The sequence below is a fragment of the Heterocephalus glaber genome, unplaced genomic scaffold (assembly GCF_053883595.1).
Source record: "Heterocephalus glaber isolate CG9 unplaced genomic scaffold, H.glaber_assembly_v1.0 deba00001457, whole genome shotgun sequence".
NCBI lineage: Eukaryota > Metazoa > Chordata > Mammalia > Rodentia > Bathyergidae > Heterocephalus > Heterocephalus glaber.
The window spans coordinates 40450735-40470597 of record NW_028258305.1 but is presented as its reverse complement, the minus strand read 5'-3'; the positions used below and the strand labels follow the sequence as shown (position 1 = coordinate 40470597).

The following is a 19863-nucleotide window of genomic DNA, read 5'->3' as shown; positions in this document are numbered from 1 at the left end:
ATGCAGCGCGGCAAGGCCCGGCGCGCGCGGCGCAGGACGCTGCAAGGCCTTCTGGGAAGTGCAAGCAGGGAAAGATCTACACCTGTGCCTCCCGCCGCCGCCCGCGCCTTTCCGCCCAGACTGCGAGTCCAACCCTTTGCACCGCCAGGCGGCCCTTGGGAGTCTAACCGCAGCCCTGAGCCGTTTTAGCCAAGGTTGAGACCCGGACACCAAGAAGTGTTCACCGCCACCTCCGCGGGAAGATGAATCCGGTTTCTGCCACTAGTGAAATCAGGGGTGGACCCGAGACTGCAAGACAATGAAAGGGAGCTTGAAAATAAGACGAGAGGAGTAGAAAAGCCAATCCCGGGGTGGGGACACTGCATTCCCTCGGCTTTCGTCAGAGGCCTTGCCCCACTCACTGCTTTACTGGTTGATGGTGGCACGAGGTGAGAAAGGAGTGCAATGTTTCTCTCCTTTCTTGAGGCACTTAAAAGCCATGTAAACTTCACAGGTTTCCACTCACCCAGTAGACAGAGTGCTGTGTACCGGACGGACAGGAAGTGGAGTAAGCCAAACAATTCCGCCTGTTAACTTTCATTGGTTCTGCAAACATTTAAGACAAACATAGAAGAAAGCCGATCGCCCACGCCTCTAGCCCCAGCCTTTCTGGACTTTGAGGCCGAAGGATCGGTTGAGCCGAGGAGTTTGGAACCAGCCTAGGCAACAGACCCAGTCTCTTAATTATGGCGAGAATTACCTAAAACCGGCCAGGGATTCAGCTCAGTGGTTCTGGCACCTGCCTCGCAAGCACAAGGTCCCGACCTCCGGTATCAAAAAAGAAAAAACAATTACCTAAGACCTAAGGAAAGAAGAGGACACCTAATTCCACTCCTGTGTCACCCACCCTTTTAGTAGTTAATAGATTTTCGGATGGGTGTCTCTTCCTCTTTCAGGTGTTAGCTCCAAAACATTTCTGTGATGGGCAGCTCTATTTTAAACATTTTACATCTATAATGGACGAATCTGTTTCTTCATTTCTGCTGCCTCAGATTAGGCTATTTTGACTTAAATCGAAAAACCTCGTATAAATGAATAATTGTATCATTATTTTGGCTTTTTTTTTTCTGGTACACGGGGATCGAACTCGGGTCCTTGAGCTTGTACAGCAGGCGTCGAAACCACTGAGCTAAAACCCCGGCCCTATTTTGAATGTTTTTTGAGACAGGATCTCACTATGTTCTTCAAGTTGGCTTCAAATTCACTGCGATTTTCTTGCCTCAGGCTCCCCATTGTAAGCCATTGGAAGTAACTAGTGACTAATTCCCAAAAATGTCAAATAAAAGGGAAAAAGTAACTATCCTGCCTTTCCAGTTTGAACTATAGTTCAAAAAAACTATGAGAGGTAGTTCTTCATAGATTCATGGCTAGTAAATATGAAAAGAAGGATAGAATGAATAATTATCATTCTCTATCTCCCAATGAAACTATTCAGGCAACAACCAGCAGTGGATGAAACCACTAAATGAAAGGTTCTGAGAAAGCTTTAAAATGCCTGGACCCAGTCATCACTGAAAGTGAGACAACCAGTCATTGTTTGCCTCCAGGGAAGAGAACATACAAAGCTCGGAGAACCACTTATTAAGTATCTTTAACCCAAAAAAGTTGACTGCTAGTGCAGGGTTTAGAGGGATGAGGTAAATGATACCCCATGTAAGCAAATATTCTAATCTATAATGTGGAACATTTTATGGTAACAGCTGACCTAGTTGTTACAAGTTAATATGAGAGAAGAAGGGAGTAAGACTCCCCTTTTGTGGGTCTTGAACCCAGGGCCTTGCATATACTGACCATGCACTCTGGCTTTGAGCTACACTCTGCTGTGCTTCTTAAGAGACATAACTAACAGATAATTGTACTGTGTGCATTTGTTTAGATCCTGACTCAAACCCAACTATAAAAAGCTACCTTTCAGGCTGGGGGACTTAGCTCAGTGGCGCCGCACTGAGTTTGATCCCCCATACCACACACACACAAAAAAATTTAAATTAATTTTAAACCAGGCATGGTGGCGCATGCCTGTAATCCCAGCACTTGGGAGACTGAGGCAGGAGGATCGCCATGAGTTTGAGTTCAAGGCCAGCTTGAATTACACAGCAAGACCTGTTTCAAAAAACCAAATAATAATTTTTTAAAATTTCAAAAAAATCTCATTGTGATGGTATTAAGAAGTTAGACATGGGCTGGGGATTTAGCTCAGTGGTTCTTCCGCTTGCCTCACAAGTGCAAGGTCCCAAGTTCAATCCCCGGTACCAAAAAAAAAAGATGTTAGACATTTGGGGAAATGATTATGTGAGAAATAAATTTGTTCCTTATAAACTAAAAAAACTTTTTTTTTTTTTTTGGTACCGGGGATCGAACTCAGGTCCTTGTGCTTGCAAGGCAAGTGACGGAACCGCTGAGCTAAATCCCTGGCCCAAAAAACTTTTTGATAAAACATGTAAGCACACAAAATGGATTACTTCACATTTTGAAGCTAACCAGTAGTTAGATTCTCATAATCGACCCCTAACCTAACCTTTGCAGCTAGCTCACTCTCAACATTAAGCCTATTTTAGCCACCTGACACTACTGATTCTGAAATTGGCCTCTCATTTTAAGGCCTATTCTTTCTGTGGAAGCCATTTTCTCTGCTGATCAGCTTATTCTTTTCAACTGGAAAACTACTTATCTTTCAAAGACAAGGTCAAATCTTATTTTTTTTGTTTTGTTTTGGTTTTTGAGACAGGGCCTTGAACTTGCAGAGATCCTCCTGTTTGTCTCCCGAATGCTGAGATTATAGGCATGTACCACCATGCCCAACCCCAAATCTTACTTGTGAAGTCTTTACCATTCTTATTACACTCAGTGCCATCATCTTTAACTCCAAGGGATTTTGCATAAACACTAGTAGAATTTATCTCATACTGTAGATGTTTGTCTTCCTATTCCATGGTTAATACTTCGAAGGGTGTGTAGCATGTAAAGACCTGTAAAGTCTTCTTTGGATTCAGATCACCTATGATCACATTGTTTTAGCTGTTGATTAGCTACCTTGGGGCAAGCAATTTAAGCTCTCTGTGCCTCCATTTTCTCATCTGTCAAATCTCATTTACTTTGTTGTTTGTTTGAGGCAGGGTCTTGCTATAGAGTTTAGGCCGACCTTGATCTTGCTATATACACTAGGCCTTGGTCTCACAATCCTGCTTCAGCCTTCCAAGTACTGGGATCACAGGCATGCACCACCACAAGCAGAGACATAATAGTCTTTCTAACTAGGTAAGAGATCAAATAGTTTCTGACACACAAGTTATTCAATAAATACTGACATTACTAAGATCAGAACTTTTGTCCTTATAGCCTGCTCATACCTAGATCAGTGTCTGCCATAAGACACTCACCATGCATGACTGAAGATCTGGACAGGCTTTGAACTCTATGTGGACCTTCACCATATCCCCAAAGCATTGGTATAAAGTTAGACACCTGAGAGTCTCCATGGAGTTCTCAGGTTAGCAGCAGGAGATGGGAACAGCTGGGGAGTATGGGCCCCTAACAAGTGGTAGAGATGTTAAAAGATTCAAAGGCGGCAGAGCTGCTGAGGGTAGGGTGTATGTCATTTATTGACCCTGTGTTTCCCCCATCACTGGTCACTGCTCTTGACTCGTAGGACAACAGGTACAGAACTACAAGGGATCATGCCCAGCTCTGTGATCACCAGGTCCACGAGCTCTGGAGGAGTCACATCATAGACCAGATTCAACAACCGCAGGGATGAGTGGTTCTGCCAGTTAGCCAGGGCCATGTGATCTCCCCGAGTGCACCGCAGGTCATCAGGGTCGTCTGCAATGGGAGGGGGACCCATTAGGTCCTTTTGAAAGAAGTTAAGGTTTTAACCTCCCCTCTCCCTTGAAAGTCTTCTGGGCTCTCAGGAAGCTTCTCTTCTGCTTTGCTTACCTAACTCATTAGAGACAAAGGCATCAGTCTGCACGCGCTCACAGAACTTGTATGTTTCACAGCAGACCAGCACTGGCACATTATGGGCTCGAGCCACTAAGGCCAGCTGTGCCGTCCCTACCCGTGACATCACAGATCCATTGGCCAGAAGTGCATGAGCACCCAATAGCACCTTGGAAACCTGTTTTAGACAGGAAGGAAAAGTACGTCATAATGTATCATTGTAGAATAAGGTCCCCTACTTTTGCACAGGAGAGCAATACTAGAAGTAATAAATCCTGATGGCTGCTTTTCTTGGAAATCAAACCATTTACCTACCAAGTGTGCCACAGGAACACTAAATTTTGAAGTTTTTTTTCCTGTTCCCTCTTGGTAGCTGCTAGTTTAATATACGGTTCTTGTGATAGCTAGACTATGCTATATACCATGCTTTAGGTGTTTTTCCTGTTAAGTACAAACAGGGCTGTGTTATCCTAATATTTTTAAATAACTGAACCTTAAGAAGAAAGGATTATGTCTGTTATTACACCTTTTCACCTCCAATTTTGGAGTTCCTTTCCTCTGCTCTCACCTCTGGGAGCGCATAAGAGGCTGCAGGAATCAGCAGGTAAGAGGCGGGGACGCCAGCATGGACCAAGGAACGTAGCATGTGCCTTCCTTCCAGCCAGGGCCGGGTGTCTACCACTACTACCCGAAACCTCCGGCCCTCATTCCAAGCCTCCTGAAGAATTCGTGATACCAGAGATGAGCTACAGTGGATGGAGAGGAGATTCAGTTATAAAAGGCACTAACTGGTGGCCAGCTCATTCACAAATGCAAAGGGGTAGTCCTTTCTTCCGGTCATTCCTCTCCCCAATTTTCCAGCTCATACAGTTGGATCATACCATCCATACACCAGGATCACATCTCCATTACTGATCTTCTTGTAGGCAGAGCGTGAAATTGCCTGAGCCGCAAGCACAATCTTCTCTTTTACATACCGATTGATGGCTGCTCCAAGTTCTGACTTGGCCTATGTGGAGTAGATGTTTAGAGAACAGGAAATATACACATTTCTTCCTCTGTCATACCAGATGCTTGAATATGTTACAGTGAGGGCCCTGAAGGGCACCCAAAGGTGGCACACATTAGAGTGCCCAACTACTCCCTTACCCCTCGCCCGGAGTGGAACAGTTTATGTCGTTGGCCTTCTGAGAGTTCTGGACACCCTGCTTAACACCACCCACAAGTGCATGCCTCTCCCATTCCTCCTCCTCACCTCGTCTTCCCGCTTGGAGCTGCTCACAGCAGTGATTTCCTTGTTAAGGAACTTGATGGCATTGTACATGCTTGCCGACAGGGGACGACACTGAGTCAGGAAGCTACAACAACAATACTTCTGTTTGCCAGCTCCTTACAATTTAGAATTTTCTTTTTTGTTTGTTTTGTTTTTTTGGTACCAGGGATTGAACTCGGGTCCTTGCGCTTGCAAGGCAAGCGATGGAACCACTGAGCTAAATCCCCGGCAAGCTCCTTACAATTTAAACTGGCATACTTAAAATAAAAATTTAACCGGGCGTGGTGGCACGGGCCCGTAATCCCAGGACTTGGGAGGCTGAGGCAGGAGGGTTGCCTCTAGTTTTTCCAGGCCAGCCTAGGCTACACAGTGAGTTCAAGACTAGCCTGGGCTACATAGCGGGACCCTGTCTCAAAAACCAAATAAACAAAATTAAACTGGGCATGGTGGCAGGCACCTGTAATCCCAGCTCAGGAGGATGAAGCAGGAGAATCACCACAAGTTCAAAGCCAGCCTGGGATAGTGAGTTCAAGGTCAGCCTAGACTACATAGCAAGACCCTGACTCAAAGAGAAACCAAAAAAGAATTTAAAAAGTAAAAAATTTTTTAAAATAAAGAACAGGAAAATGAAAAAGAAAAGAACAAGAGTACCACAAAAGGACTAGGTAAGGTAGGAATGAATCTGTGGTTGTTCTTTTTTTTTGGTACTGGGGATTGAACTTGGGTCCTTGCGCTTTCTCAGCAGGCGGTGAAACCACTGAGCTAAATCCCCAGCCCCTTCTGTGGTTGTTCTTACCTGATATAGGGTTTCAGTTTGTTCACGAGATCCCTTGAGAGTTCCTCATTGGGAGGGGTCGTGTAATCCTGAATCACCTACATAGCACACAGACTGATCAGCAAAATGCCTGTAACAAAGGTCTCTGAAAGGGGATGGAGTTTCGCTGTGGAAAGTGTTCTGAAGGAATGTACCTTCAGTGAGAAGCTGGGGCAGTGTTGGGGAAGGTAGGGGTGGGGGCACACGAGAACAGGACAAGGCATACCTGCTGCAAGGCATGAAGCAGAGCAATACACCGGGCATTGGAGCCACTGACCAGCCCCTGGGAGTACTGCAGGCCGAGTCGCACCATGGCTGGGTGGATCACAGAGGATGGGATGCTGATGGGATGGCAGTGTCATATACTTTGCAAGGGAACTTGAGCACCTGCAGCTTTCCCCTCCCTTTGATGGAAAAGGAACTTCCTTTATTAGCACAGACTGCCCTATTTCCTCTAATATTTAGCCCAGGCTTCCCTCAAACTCAGAGTGATCCTTCTGCCTCCACCTCCCAAGTGCTGGGATTACAGGTGTGCACCACCATGCCTGGCTTAAGTCACTTTTAACCACTTAACAGCATCACTCAGGCAGTGCATTTGTTTTCATACTATCGCTCAGGCAGGTGTCATTTCAACCACTTGATTCTTGTACTAGATAAATTTGATGAAACTCATTTTTTTTTTTTTGAAACTCATTCTTATATTTCCTGTTATATAAAAATTAAAAAACATGCAACATTTGGTCATCCTGTATTTAAATAATTGGACAGGTAAGTGGTTAATACTAAATTAATACACCTCCTCAGACTTAGATGTTATATGACAATTTTGTAGGATCCTACCTCATGTACTGGGTCAGGGGGTTTTGTCTGCTGTACTGGGGTAGGTGAGAGAAGAGACTGACTTTAGATCCATAATCCTTTCGTGTAGGAACCTTGACAAAACAAGAGATAGGACCAATGGCTCAGAATTTAAAATTTATGGGATGAAGCTGGAAAAGAAGTGAAGAGTGAGAGTACTTCACCCCAAATAGCCATCTATCTCCAAGGTCTCACTTTGCCCTGAGCCATTTTTTTCCTCTCTAGGCTCTTTCCCAGCTCCTACCTGTTGTCGCTCTGGTTTTCTAATAAGGCTCCTCAGAAGTGTGGGGTTGTCAACCTGAGTGTGCTCGGGGAGATGCTTCACTCCTAAAAGATAATGGACATATTTTCAAAACATACTAAGTCTTGAGGTGGGTGATTTGCTCCCAGGGCATAAAGAGAATCAAGAAAAATAGGACAGGGGGAAAAGCTACGGCAGATAGAGTAGAACAAGAACTGGGGTACAGTGGAGTTTATGGAAGAATTTTGAATTCTAGGTTCCAAAATGAAAATAAGAAGGGAAAATTACTCTGGGGAAGCCTGAGGTGGCAGGAGAAACAGAGCAACAGGGGTTTTGAAATGAAGGGAAGTGGGCCAGGGATGTAGCTCAGCAGCGCAGTGCCTGTGAGGCACTGAGTTCGATTCCTGATACCAAAAAAGAAAGAAATGAAGGGGAGATACCTGAGGGGGTTTCTCCAGCTGTGCTGGGGCAGGCTTGAGGAGGTGTCCCTCCTTGCTCCCCTTTTCTTGCCTGTTTCAGGGCCCGTTCAGCCTCCTGCTTGGCCCGGCGCCCAGCACGAAGTTCAGCCTTACTTCGACCAGCTGGAACTTTCTCCCCAGGAGCAGTCTCCAGCTGCCTGCTAGGTCCTGGCAGTTCTCTCACTGGCCCTACTAAAGGTGGAAGGAAGAGGTGCTGAAGCTTCAGGCAGGTACTATTTCTGCTCCAGCCAAAGCTTGGCTCTTGGTTTATCTAAACCTCTTCTGTTCACTTGCTCAAGCCAACTTTGTCCCACCTCTTGCACCACATCCCTTTCCCAGCTCCACACCCTAGCCCCTTCAAAAAGACTCCTCACCTTGACAGTGGGCTGCAGTTACAGCCCAGCCGGCTTCTGGTTCTGCCCCCTTTTCCTCCTTCCGTTTCTTCTTTTGCTGTTTCTTTTCCTTCCGAAGTTGCAGCTTCTCTTCTTGGGTCATCTCCCTCCCCCCTACCTGAGACAAAGACATAGGACACTGCTCTGCCCCCAACAATGCCAAAGATGAATCGACACTGTTGGCTTACAAGATTCCCACATGGTTAAGTCCCTAATCCTTTCTGATGTCCTCATGCTACCTATTACAAACTTACATCCCACAGAGATGGAAGCTTCTCTTCCAGGATCAGAGTCACATACCAGTAGGCTCTAAAATTTCTTGGATTTATTGAGAAATAAACCGAAAAGGGATGGGAAATGTGGCTGAATGAAGCTGATAGAGATTCCTGCGTAGCGTTTGACAGGCGCCTGGGTAGGGCTCCCTCACTTACCCCAGGCCGAGGAGGAAGCTCCGCCTTCATCCCTGATCCCGAGTCTGCATCAGAAAACAGGGCACAAAGTGAACCAGAGAGGCTCCGGGAGGGCTTGGAGGGCCTCCTGGTCGCAGCTGGCTGCTGGGTCCTCATGACCACGGTTTCGCCGCCGGGCGCGAGGCGTGGGGACTCACTGTGCGGCACGATCAAAGGACAGGCAGGGAAAGGAGAAAGGAGGGGTCACCCACCCTTCACCCGGGAACCAGCCGGTGCGAGGTGCGGGGCTGCGCCGGAGACTGTAAACCAAAATCTGGCGTGGAGCCCAAACGGAACTTCAAGGCACAAAGGAGCTCGAGCCCCCAGCACAAGCTGTCCGGAGCTAATAGGCTCATGTACCAGTTGGTGCGTCCAGCCCCTCACTCACCCTCGAGAACTGCTACAGCCACAGCAGCCATCACCCTCCACCTAGGCTCCGCCCGCCCGGGTCACTGGGCCGTCCCGGTGCCTTGCTCCGACTACAGCGCCACCTGGGCTGGAGGCTCCACCACGGACATCCACTGCGCGCGGCGCCAAGCGGACTGCAACTCCCGGCGTACACTGGTCCCCGCTCCCAACTACGGGTAGCGAAGAGGTTCGTCTCAATTTTAGTCTTCCAGTCCCGAGAGTATCTTCTTCTTCTTCTTCTTCGACTACAGTTCCCAGCATGCCCGGGGTCACTACGCTCAGAACCGACGTCCTAGCGCCTTTCCACCTCGGATCTCAGGCGCCCCCAAAATGGCGAGTGAGGCTGCTGGGACGTACTGAAGAGCGGAGGCGAGCGTGCAGAGCCCCCGCGGCCCTTACAGTCCGGAGCCTGAGTGGGCCCTGCCATAGGGAACATGCACTTTTCCATTCCTGAAACCGAGTCCCGAAGCGGGGACAGCGGCGGCTCCGCTTACGTGGTGAGGAGCAGCTGGAGTTGGACGGGCCGGGGCGGGAATAACGGGCCGAAGCCCTGGGAACGGCCTCCCAGGCCCGGCTGCCATCCTTCAGGCCTGATCCTGGGCCGCCGCCTCGCTGCAGCGTATCTCATGTCTCACATTTGTACCGAAGACGCTCCTTCTCCAAGAGGTCTTTTGTTTGGCTAGCTAGGCCGCGGCTCCAGTTGGCGTCACTGGCCGCTCGGGGACGAAATTGCAGCATGAACAGTTTTTCCCTGGACTACCCCTTCTGCTTTGGGACTTGAACCTGGAAAAAGACAGGCTACCTAACCTTTGGGAGATCTCGGCGCGTTATTCGCAGAGAGCTGAGCCAGTCACCTTCCCATCAGGGTTTTCAGAGCGGTAGCTCGGACAGCTACCCTGAAATGTTTTCCTGCTTTTGTATCCTCAGGCCTATAACATTCACGTGAATGGAGTCCTTCACTGTCGGGTTCGCTACAGCCAGCTTCTGGGGCTGCACGAGCAGGTTGGACTAGCACCCGTTTCTGGAGGCAGCTTTAATACCTTTCCTACACATGGGCATCTATCTCCATTTTTTGTCTCATCGCGTTCTCCTTTCTTTAATCACTGCCACTGGGGAGGGTACCGTGCTTTATCTTATCCTCTGGCATTTCCGGGGAACTCCCTAAGAAGCTGAATGTCTGCCACAATAACCGTTTCTTCCTGTGGTCACATCCTCCTTTCTCCGTTTTCCTATCGTCTTATCTGCACTTTGCCCCAGCATGGAAAATCAAATCCTCCCAATCTGCCAAAACATATTCCTCTGTCATGTGAGCTGCAATTTGAATTCTTTTCTTTGCTTGTAAAAACCATTCACTGATTTCCTTGTGTGTTCTTTGGCTCATTTCAGTATATGTAGCTGTTCCAGTTATTGTTAGGTATGTGTGATGTAATGTTTCTCTGCCTTCCTCACCAGATGGTGAGCACTGTATTTAACTCAGACGTAGTCCTGGTTCTACTGATATTTAGTTGTGCAGCACTGAGGAAATTACCTAATTTACTTGGGCCTGTTTCCACAGCTGAAAAATGTATTCTTTGATCTGCAAAGTCCCTTTATTTATTTAATTGGGGGGGGGGGCTGACACAGGATCTTGCCATGTAGTCCAGGTTGGCCTGGAACTCGTGGCAGTCCTGCCTCAACCTCCAGAGTGCTGGGATTACAGGCATGTGCCACCAGACCCAGCTGCAAAGTCCCTTTAAATCCTAACTTTGTGAATATACTTAATTATATGACTGAACTGTATGTGCAGATAAACACTCTCTGTAAAGCTGTTTCCTGTGAGTTCAGTGAACAGTTTTGCTATATAATTCAGGGGCTCCCTGTAGGTCCGGGCCCCATACTAATCCTCCCCACACTGTGGAGGGACTGACTTGTGCACACTAAAATAAAGAAGAATTTAAATAACCAAAGCAGTTTCCTTAGCTGGGTGAGGTGGTATATGCCTGTAATCCCAGCACTTGGGAGGCTAAGGCAGGAGGATCACCAGGAGAGGCCAGCCTGGGCCATGGCAAGAGTTCAAGGCCAGCTTGAACTACATAGTGAGATCCTGTCTCAAAAAAAAAAAGGGGCCGGGGATTTAGCTCAGTGGTGCTGCTACCTTATTCGAAAGCTCAAGGTCCCAAGTTCGATCCCCTCTACCTCCCCACCAAAAGGCAATTGTTTTGAAGTGCTAACTCTACCAAAGTTATTGTTTCCCACATGACTGAGATAGACAAGGAGTCCAGGTGAACACTGTGAGTCTCCATTGCTTCCTCTCACTTTCTGTGTTTATGTGAACGGTTGTATCTTTTTCTCTATATAGCTTCGGAAGGAGTATGGGGCAAATGTGCTTCCTGCATTCCCCCCAAAGAAGCTTTTCTCTCTGACACCTGCAGAGGTAGAACAGAGGAGAGAGCAGTTAGAGAAGTACATGCAAGCTGGTGAGTGGTTGGAGAAACTTTAGGACATTTCCAGGACTATGCGGAGAGACTAAAAACAGGTGGCTCTATAGAAGGTCCTACATTAATTTCTAGATCTGAGAATCCACTTATCTGACCTGTTATTTAATTAGCAAAGTAAATAGCCTGTAAGGATTTGTAGCTCTGTATATTAGCAAAGCAATTTGGGCACTAACATCTATGAGAAGTACTAGTATAACACTAAGCAATCTTAAAGCAGTTTAGATTGGTGGGAAGAACTTAATTTGTATCTGATGTGCTTTAGATTAACATCATTGTTATTTTCCTAGTTCTATAGACTGGACTCAACTAGATGGCAGCCAAGGGTGGGGCAGGTGAAGAATTTATGCAAACAGTGAGTGAGGTGAGGCCAGCTGGGAGATGTGGCAGGCCACCATCAGCCCAGGAAATGGGGTTGGGGGGGAGCCAAGAGTAACTCCTAGGTTACTAGAGCATCATTCTCCTGTCCTCACAGTTCGGCAAGACCCATTGCTTGGGGGCAGTGAGACCTTCAATAGTTTCTTGCGTCGGGCACAGCAGGTAAGGCTTTGGATGATGCCCAGATTTAAGGGAAGGACGAGCTGGAGGACCATGTCATTTTTTTTCTTTTTTTTTTTTTGTACCGGGGATTGAACTCGGGACCTTGTGCTTGCAAGGCAGACAGCGGCACCACTGAGCTAATCCCCAGCCCCAACCATGTCATTTTTTTTTTTTGTACCTGTGCCTGAACTTGGGTCCTTGCACTTGCACAGCAGGCGGTGAAACCACTGAGCTAAATCCCCGGCCCCCAACCATGTCATTTTAATGATGTGGGTACAAAGGAAGTCATCCTAGCTTTTTTGAGACAAGAATCTCAGTAGTTCAGACTGGCCTTGAACTCCTGACTGTCCTCCTGCCTCAGCCTCCCAAGTGCTGGTATTACAGGCGTGAGCCGCCACACCCCACTTCTGTGGCATGGAGCTTTTGCTATACCACTGAAGTTGAGGAGAGCCAGCCTGTATTGTTTTGTTTGTGGCACTGGGGATTGAATTCAGGACCTTCACACTAAGCTACCTCCCAGTCCTTTTTTTAATTTTGAGACAGAGTCTCACTAAATTGCTAAGTTGCCCAGGTTGGTCTCAAATTTGGGATCCTCCTGCCTCAGGCTTCCAGCGGGCTGGGATTACCAGCATGCACCATCATTCCCAGCCCAGCCTGTATTTAAGCAGCTGAGAAAGAAGACAATAGAGCAGTGGTGGTGAAGCTATGGCACGCATGCCGCAGCAGGCAGTTTGATATCACTGAAAGCTCTAAAAGGTTCAGCATCACTGCACTAGAGGGACCTAGAAATAGAGAGCTAGAGATGGGTCAGAACGGGACGTTGGGCCAATTTTAACAAAAAGACTGCCTCCCCATCCCTGTATGCACACAGGAGACACAGCAGGTCCCCACGGAGGAAGTTTCCTTGGAAGTGCTGCTCAGCAATGGGCAGAAAGTTTTGGTCAGTGTGCTAACTTCAGATCAGACCGAGGATGTTCTGGAGGTGAGGTGCTTGTTGGACACTGCCCCTGTACCCAGGTCCTGGGCTCGGGGAACATTGGAACTAGCCAGTAGAATAAACTGTACCTCCTGATTCCAGGCTGTGGCTGCAAAGTTGGATCTTCCAGATGACTTGATCGGATACTTTAGTCTCTTCCTTGTTAGAGAAAAAGAGGATGGATCTTTTTCTTGTGAGTTTCTCTGGGCTTTACTACTTCACTGTGCTTCCCAGTAGTGAGTTTCTGTCTCTGTCTCCCCTCAGAAAGGTACATTTCCTCAAGGTGCTTCTTTCTTGGTTTCAAGTCTCATCATATTTTCCTTTTCTTGTTTTTTTGTTTTGTTTTGTTTTTTTAACCTGTAGTTGTACGGAAGTTGCAAGAGTTTGAGCTGCCTTATGTGTCTGTTACCAGTCTTCGGAGTCAAGAGTATAAGATTGTGCTAAGAAAGAGGTCAGGGCTGGGCCTGCAAGGGGAAGGTTGCTGGGTTGGATCATTAGGCCACATATTGAGACAGTAATCTGAAAGAGGGGGAGTAGTGTTGGGTGTTTCTAGCAGGCCTCCCAGGCTTCCTCCCATATGTCACCTTTGCCCCTGGTAGTTCCAGATCACTCCTGTTTCGCCCTTTTCCATTCTGCCTCTTGTCTTACCCCAGCTTAGCCCCATTACCCCTTTCCACCCCTTGGCCTCACAGTTATTGGGACTCTGCCTATGATGACGATGTCATGGAGAACCGGGTTGGCCTGAACCTGCTTTATGCTCAGGTGAGCTTGGAGCTGCCTCAGAACCTTTGCCCTAAAGATGACTCACTTCCCACTCTCCCAAGAAAACTCCTTTCATGTCCTTGTTCCCAGTTCATGGGGAAGTTATAGAATACTGTCAGGGCTCCTGGCACAACCTCTACTCTCCCTGCTTTGTAAGCCAATAAGGTCAAAGTCTCACTGCAGAGGTCACTTAAATGTGGGACTAGGGTCAGGCTGGTCAGAGCTAACTGTGGACACTTTCCTAGAGCCACTGACTGGCATCCCTCCCCCACCCCCACCCCTGTCTCCCCTGTAGACAGTCTCAGATATTGAGCGAGGGTGGATCCTGGTCACTAAAGAGCAGCACCGGCAGCTCAAATCTCTACAGGAGAAGGTCTCCAAAAAGGAGGTGAGCTCTGCCTTGCTGTCTCCCTTCAAAAGCCAGCTGTCTGAACCAACCCACCTCCTTTCTAACCCACAACACATGGTGACCATTTTTTTAGTTCCTGCGGCTGGCCCAAACTCTGCGCCACTATGGTTACCTGCGCTTTGATGCCTGTGTGGCTGACTTCCCAGAGAAGGACTGTCCTGTCGTGGTGAGCGCAGGCAACAGTGAGCTCAGCCTCCAGCTCCGCCTGCCTGGCCAGCAGCTTCGAGAAGGCTCCTTCCGGGTCACCCGCATGCGATGTTGGCGGGTTACCTCCTCTGTGAGTAGAGTGGAGGGCCTTCTGCAATGGGAGTCTGGCAAAGCCTTGAGCTTTAAAAATGGGCTATTGGTGGGGCCGGGGATTTAGCTCAGTGGTTTCGCTGCCTGCTGCGCAAGCACAAGGACCCGAGTTCGATCCCCGGTACCAAAAAAAAAAAAGGGCTATAGTGGGTCAGAAGGGGAGGCAGGCCAAAATGAAATCAGTGTAATTCCCCTTGCTCTCCTAGGTGCCACTGCCCAGTGGAAGCACAAATAGCCCAGGCCGAGGCCGGGGTGAAGTGCGCCTGGAACTGGCTTTTGAATACCTCATGAGCAAGGACCGGCTACAGTGGGTCACCATCACCAGCCCCCAGGTGTGAGCCCACCTTCGGGCCTCCTCTGGAGCCCCCAGAAACCCAAGTCTAGGGCTTCCAGGATTCCATGTGAGTGGGAGCCCATCTTAGGGGTGCTGGGCTCAAGATGACCCTGAGCTCTTCTTGCCCTCAGGCTATCATGATGAGCATCTGTTTGCAGTCCATGGTAGATGAACTGATGGTGAAGAAATCGGGAGGCAGTATAAGGAAGGTTAGCAACAAGCGGGGACTCGTCAGCTGAGTGGTTGTGCTCTTCCTGCCTTTTGTCTTCGGAGCCAGCCTTCTCTTCAGAGAGGGGAGGTAATGAGGATCCAAAAGGGAGTGATCCTGCCCTCACTAGTGTTTTGTGTTCATCCCTAGATGCTGCGCCGGCGGGTGGCAGGTACCCTGAGACGCTCAGACAGCCAGCAGGCAGTGAAGTCTCCACCACTGCTCGTAAGTATCACTTCCCATTAGTACCCTGGCTCCCTGCTTTCCTTCCTCTCCAGTGAGTGTCTGACACCTCTGCTCCTCTTCCCCAGGAGTCACCTGATGCCAGCCGGGAGTCCATGGTCAAACTCTCAGTGAGTTACAGGGTGGTAAGGTTGGTGTCTGTAGAGGCCTCGCAGGCATGAGCCTTCTGACACCTACCCTGCCTGTGTTGCAGAGTAAGCTGAGTGCTGTGAGCTTGCGCGGGATTGGCAGTCCCAGCACAGATGCCAGTGCCAGTGATGTCCACGGCAATTTCGCCTTCGAGGGCATTGGAGATGAGGATCTGTAATCCCCACTGCTTGGATGTGTGCCCTCTATCCCAGAGGAATTTACAGAAACTTGCCCTGTGCCTGTACCCCCCCAAGCTAGGGGGAGTCTTTTTCCTTCTCCCTTCCTACCCACCCCTTTTCTCCTCTTGGCCAGGGGCCTCCTAACCCACCTCCCTTCCACTCTGGGCTGGCTCCACAAAGAATCATCTCCTCTTTTTCACAGCTGGCCCTCAATGCCAAATTAACATTTAGTATTTTGCACAAAGTCTAAGGGACCATGGGTACCTGCCTTGGGGAGGAACCACAGCTTCCCCCTGGGCTGCTTCTGGCTTCTTGGGGCCATGGGCAAGGGGATGGGCAGGTCTGTGTATGGTCTGGCCCAGTTCCCCATCATTAAACTCAGCCTGACTGCTGCCTACCTCTGGTTCCCTCTCACTGGCCCTGCTGCCCCATCACAGCATGGTCTGCTATGCTAAGGGGAGGCAAACTGCTTGCCCTTGCCAATTCAGCATAGACATGGCTCTGTTAGTGTTTCCTTTATTATAAAGCACTGAAATAAGTTAAATAAACAGGTAAGAGGCTGGGCAGTCCCCCAGCCACTTCATCCACGGCCCCTGGGAGCAGTGGTGAATACAAGGCCCTTCTCACTGAGCTCATGAAGTGCATCAGTCAAGGCAAGGCCCCCTGGTCCATATGGGCCCCTGCCCATGGTTTAGGCTGGTCCATATAGTGCCTAGTTTAGTCTGTGTGGAGCCCCTGGCCAGCGGGGGAGGAAGAAGGTGGCTTCTGGTCCGTCTGTATAAAATGCAGGAGGGGCAAGGCTAATCCATAGGGCCCTGGGGAAAAAGGACCTAGTTCAAGGTGAGTCCGGATGGAGAGCCCGGCTACCAGCAGCACCTAGGGCTGCTGAACCCCGAGTGTTCAAAACAGAAGGTGGGCTGTGAGGTGGGGCCCAACCCTCAGAGGCAGAGAGGCCAGGCCCTCCTGCCCCACCATGGCCATGCACCTTCTGGTGGCGTTTGTAGTTGTCCCAGTGACCTGTGGTATAGGCGCAGGTAGCACAGCGGAAGGGCTTCTCGCCCGTGTGCCGCAGCATGTGGCGTTTAAGGTTCATGCTCTGGTTGCAGCTGTAGTTGCAAAGGCTACACCGAAAAGGTTTGTCACCAGAGTGGATGCGACCATGACGCTTGAGGTTGGCCAGGTTGCCACAGGCATAGGGGCAGAGGGGACACTTGTAGGGCTTCTCTCCCGTATGGACTCGCTGGTGCCGTTTCAGGTTATCCAGATGAGCCGAGGCGTAAGGACAGCGGGCACAGCGGAAGGGCTTCTCACCACTGTGTGTCTTCATGTGCCGGGCCAGGTGGTTAGGATAGTGCGTGGCAAAGGGGCAGAGGCTACAGGCAAAGCCTTTGTCACCGGGTCCCTGGGGCCCCCCACTGGCGCCCCCTCCAGCCTCTCCTCGCATGCAGCGCCTGCACATGGCAGCTCCCAGCCGACTACCCTCACCCTCCTCCAGCTCTTGGCCACAGCCTCGACAGGTCCAAGGAAACAGCAGTTCTGGCAGTGGCTCCGATCCAGTCCCACACAGGCCCTCCCCTTCACCCCGCAGCTGCCCACAGTCTGGCAGGAAATTGGCACCACCTGCTGGCACATGAAGACTCAAATCTGGAAGGAGCAGAGCATCTGTGGGAACAGAGACCTGGGCTATTAAATCTGAATATCCCTAGTGCCACCCACCATGTCCCAGCATCTGTAGTCCCTTGCTTTACCTTCAGGTTGCCGGGGCACTGCGCCCTCCTGCTCTGTGGGACTGGGAGGCTGGGTTGGTCGTGGAGCACAGCAGCGAAAGCCACAGGTTGGGCAGGGAGGAGTGGGGGGCCCGGCATGGGTACGCTGATGCCGCCTCAGGTTGCCCAGGCTGCTGCAGGCAAAGGGGCAGTGGGGACAGCGGTAGGGCTTCTCGCCAGTGTGGGTGCGGGTATGTCGTGTCAGGTTGACGAGCTGGGCGGAGGCGTAGGGGCAGCGGCCACAGCGGAACGGCTTCTCCCCGCTGTGTGTCTGCATGTGCCGCTTCAGGTGGCTCGAGTAGTGGGACACGAAGGCGCAGAGGCGGCATGAGTACAGTAGCCGTGGGGGCAGCGGGGGCCCCCCACCCGGCCCTCCTGCCCCACAGCACGGCCCCTCACCTGTCGGCCCCCCACACAGCTGGCAGGCTGGGCCTGGCCTCTCACCCCTGGCCTCCCCTGGACCCCTGGCTGGCTCCTCAACTTCACTTTCGGCACTTGGTGCCCGGCCGCCCCCAGACTCGTCGTCGCTCAGCCCGTAGGGAAGCCCAGGCCTGGCCCCCAGAGAGTCTCCTGGTGAGACGCGTGAGAAGAAACATCAACACGAGGCAGTAAAAACTCCTGCTTTTACTTAAGGTCACGTTTGTTTGGCCCTACCTTTCTCTTAGTTTTGATGATCCCTTTAGTTCCCTCCCAAGGACTGAAGTTTCCCCTAAACTGACTCCAAAACTTCAACATGAATTGTCTACCTCTGAGCCTGCGCTAACCAAGTGACAGCAGAGTTGAGCTATAATTAGTTCCACTGAGGGGAAAATATCAAGGGCTCACAGTGGACTACAAACTGGAATGAATAATGTAACAAATTCTTGGAATAAAACTAAAAGCACAAAAAGCATAGGGACCTGATTCTAAGCTCTATACAGTATTAGGATCCGTTTGGTAAAAAGTTGATTATAAAACCCATCTCAAGAGGAAAGCAAACTTTGGAGGGAAGTACAAAAGTACAAACAATGAAAGTTCTGCTTTTTTTTCTTTCTCAGAGCTGGGGACTTCATGCATACTAGGCAAAAGTGCACTACCACTGAGCAACATCCCCAGCCCCAACAATGAAAGTAATGCATGTTATACCTAAAGGATGCATTCTTTCCATGGGTTCTCTCAATGACTGAAAAGCATAAACAGGCAGCGAAGCAGATTAGGACAGGGTAATGCTAAGATCACAGGGGAGAGGAATGAGGAAGGATACTTAAGGGTAGAAACTAAAACCTCAGTATGAAAGGAGCTTTCTTTGCAGGTGAAAAGAAGAGCAGACATAAGGACTAGCCTGAATCAATCATCTACAGAGGGATCAGTTCCCTGGACCTCTTAAAAATACACACAAGAGAACTGGACTAGGGAAGGGAAGAAGGTTATTAAAAAGGGGCTTAACTTTTACTAAGCTGCTCCATGTAATTCATCCACCCTCTCTCCACATTTGACCAGGCCCCACAACTTCCCCTGGGCAAAGTGATGGAGCTAGCTGATCTGGCCATTAAGCCCTGCACTGTGGCAGGAGATGGTGGTTGGGCACTGGAACTAACCCTAACCTGCCTTCCTTCTGCAGGACTAGGGCCCCAGTGGACACGAATCCTTCACCAAGTTTCCCAAACCTACCTTCCGAGTCTCTCTCAAAGCACATGAGTTGGTCGCTGTTGCCATCACCTTCCTCCTCCTCTTCCTCTTCCTCTTCAAACTCCAGATCCTGGCCTAGCAGCAAATCACTCTCCAACACCAGGGCCCCGGGTCCTTCGTCGAGCGAGTCCTCAGTATCCACTGAAGAGGAAAGGGGGCTTGGGGATTCTCCCTCCTGAGCTGTGCCCATCATCCGCACCGGAGAACCAGCCCTCGTGGGCCGCACTTTCCGTACTCGTTGACCCTCTCTGGTTCCCTCAGTACTTCGGTGGGACGCTAGGAACCCAAAATGCTCGCCCCATCCCTCAGGAGTCCCCCTGCACGCGACCTGAGCCCAGTCCACTGACCCCCAACCCCGCTCCTCCCCCCTAAGACCCCTAACCCCTGACCTTTGACCCCCTCGCATTTCACCGGCTGCGGGTGGCTTTGCTTCCTTCGGGGCATCGTGACCGGCTCCAGCCCGACGCGCCTCCGGCCTCCGGCCCGCGGCCACCCGGCCCCGCCCCTCCCAGCTCGGCCCGCCCGGCCTTGCTTTCAGGGCCCGCGGGCCCCCTCCATGCAGCGGCGCGGGCCCTGGGCAGCCCCCAGCCCTGGCCCCGGCGCCCAGCTCAGGCCGCTCCCGCTGCCGCCGCCGCTTCCATTCATGGAGCCCCCAAACCCCCTCCGAAGACCAGCTGGTACCTCCGTACCCGCTTCCGCTTCCGCTGCCGCACAGCTGCACGGGACGCGTAGTCCGCAGGAGGCGCAGGGCCAAGAGCGCCCGGCATGACCGGGAAGTGATTGTGACGCGCAGCGGGCCCGCCAATCGACGGCGTCCGTAACCGAGCCGGCCGGTCCGGCAGGAGGCGCCCTGCTTCCTCCCGAAGGAACTAGGAAGTCAACCCCGACTCCCGAAGGCGGAGGAGGGTGTGCGCGACGTCACGCTAGCCCGCCTGGCAGCCGCCAGCTCCGGAATTGCACCCCAGGCCGGTCCCCTACCCGCGCCCGGCACGGTCGGCCGGGGAGGA

At 50.6% G+C, this 19863-nt stretch overlaps 3 protein-coding genes and 1 long non-coding RNA gene across 13 annotated transcripts; 1 reads left to right on the top strand and 3 right to left on the bottom strand.

Moving 5' to 3' along the window:
• Positions 1 to 29: 29 nt before the first annotated feature.
• Positions 30 to 537, bottom strand: LOC147827056 (uncharacterized). The gene is made up of 3 exons (XR_015453222.1): positions 402 to 537; positions 169 to 288; positions 30 to 48 (listed from the first exon to the last, which is right to left on the bottom strand). It is a non-coding gene; the product is annotated as an uncharacterized LOC147827056 (long non-coding RNA).
• Positions 538 to 3617: 3080 nt separating this feature from the next.
• On the bottom strand, positions 3618 to 9120 carry Eif2b4 (eukaryotic translation initiation factor 2B subunit delta). 6 transcript variants are annotated; one of them, XM_004839200.4, is made up of 13 exons: positions 8852 to 9120; positions 8446 to 8489; positions 7997 to 8132; positions 7605 to 7814; positions 7168 to 7250; positions 6906 to 6997; positions 6292 to 6406; positions 6048 to 6124; positions 5234 to 5336; positions 4860 to 4987; positions 4547 to 4724; positions 3976 to 4156; positions 3618 to 3861 (listed from the first exon to the last, which is right to left on the bottom strand). In XM_004839200.4, the coding sequence occupies exons 1-13, from the start codon at positions 8880 to 8882 to the stop codon at positions 3662 to 3664; spliced, it is 1578 nt and encodes a 525-aa protein (XP_004839257.1). In that variant the 5' UTR covers positions 8883 to 9120; the 3' UTR covers positions 3618 to 3661. The 6 variants fall into 6 exon arrangements, with proteins under 6 accessions (XP_004839257.1, XP_004839255.1, XP_004839258.1 ...); XM_004839198.3 differs by having other exon boundaries at positions 8446 to 8620; positions 8852 to 9016; XM_004839201.4 differs by having other exon boundaries at positions 7605 to 7811; positions 8852 to 9006.
• A 37-nt stretch (positions 9121 to 9157) lies between these two features.
• Positions 9158 to 15819, top strand: Snx17 (sorting nexin 17). Of its 3 annotated transcripts, XM_004839194.4 has the most exons (15): positions 9158 to 9368; positions 9799 to 9873; positions 11210 to 11327; positions 11821 to 11885; positions 12757 to 12867; positions 12964 to 13054; positions 13225 to 13312; positions 13554 to 13623; positions 13919 to 14011; positions 14106 to 14309; positions 14536 to 14661; positions 14795 to 14872; positions 15022 to 15096; positions 15183 to 15224; positions 15308 to 15819. In XM_004839194.4, the coding sequence occupies exons 1-15, from the start codon at positions 9306 to 9308 to the stop codon at positions 15419 to 15421; spliced, it is 1413 nt and encodes a 470-aa protein (XP_004839251.1). In that variant the 5' UTR covers positions 9158 to 9305; the 3' UTR covers positions 15422 to 15819. The 3 variants fall into 3 exon arrangements, with proteins under 3 accessions (XP_004839251.1, XP_004839253.1, XP_021109288.1); XM_004839196.4 differs by lacking the exon at positions 9799 to 9873; XM_021253629.2 differs by lacking the exons at positions 11210 to 11327; positions 11821 to 11885.
• Positions 15820 to 16071: 252 nt separating this feature from the next.
• Znf513 (zinc finger protein 513) lies at positions 16072 to 19610 on the bottom strand. Of its 3 annotated transcripts, none has more exons than XM_021253628.2 (4): positions 19538 to 19610; positions 18839 to 18997; positions 17171 to 17758; positions 16072 to 17084 (listed from the first exon to the last, which is right to left on the bottom strand). In XM_021253628.2, the coding sequence occupies exons 2-4, from the start codon at positions 18861 to 18863 to the stop codon at positions 16258 to 16260; spliced, it is 1440 nt and encodes a 479-aa protein (XP_021109287.1). In that variant the 5' UTR covers positions 18864 to 18997; positions 19538 to 19610; the 3' UTR covers positions 16072 to 16257. The 3 variants fall into 3 exon arrangements, with proteins under 3 accessions (XP_021109287.1, XP_012925590.1, XP_004839250.1); XM_013070136.3 differs by having other exon boundaries at positions 19546 to 19607; XM_004839193.3 differs by lacking the exon at positions 19538 to 19610 and adding an exon at positions 19246 to 19424.
• Between the last annotated feature and the right edge of the window lie 253 nt (positions 19611 to 19863).

Coding starts and splice junctions, on each gene's coding strand:
- Eif2b4 (XM_004839198.3), bottom strand. CDS start 8,580: ATGAGGACCCAGCAGCCAGCTGCGACCAGGAGGCCCTCCAAGCCCTCC. Junction 7,251..7,604: donor AGCTGGAGAAACCCCCTCAG/GTATCTCCCCTT, acceptor ATTATCTTTTAG/GAGTGAAGCATCTCCCCGAG. Junction 6,125..6,291: donor TGCTTCATGCCTTGCAGCAG/GTATGCCTTGTC, acceptor TGTGCTATGTAG/GTGATTCAGGATTACACGAC.
- Snx17 (XM_004839194.4), top strand. CDS start 9,306: ATGCACTTTTCCATTCCTGAAACCGAGTCCCGAAGCGGGGACAGCGGC. Junction 9,874..11,209: donor TTCTGGGGCTGCACGAGCAG/GTTGGACTAGCA, acceptor TTCTCTATATAG/CTTCGGAAGGAGTATGGGGC. Junction 15,225..15,307: donor AGTCCATGGTCAAACTCTCA/GTGAGTTACAGG, acceptor CCTGTGTTGCAG/AGTAAGCTGAGTGCTGTGAG.
- Znf513 (XM_004839193.3), bottom strand. CDS start 19,300: ATGCCCCGAAGGAAGCAAAGCCACCCGCAGCCGGTGAAATGCGAGGGG. Junction 18,998..19,245: donor GAAATGCGAGGGGGTCAAAG/GTCAGGGGTTAG, acceptor TTTCCTCTTCAG/TGGATACTGAGGACTCGCTC. Junction 17,085..17,170: donor AGTGCCCCGGCAACCTGAAG/GTAAAGCAAGGG, acceptor CTGTTCCCACAG/ATGCTCTGCTCCTTCCAGAT.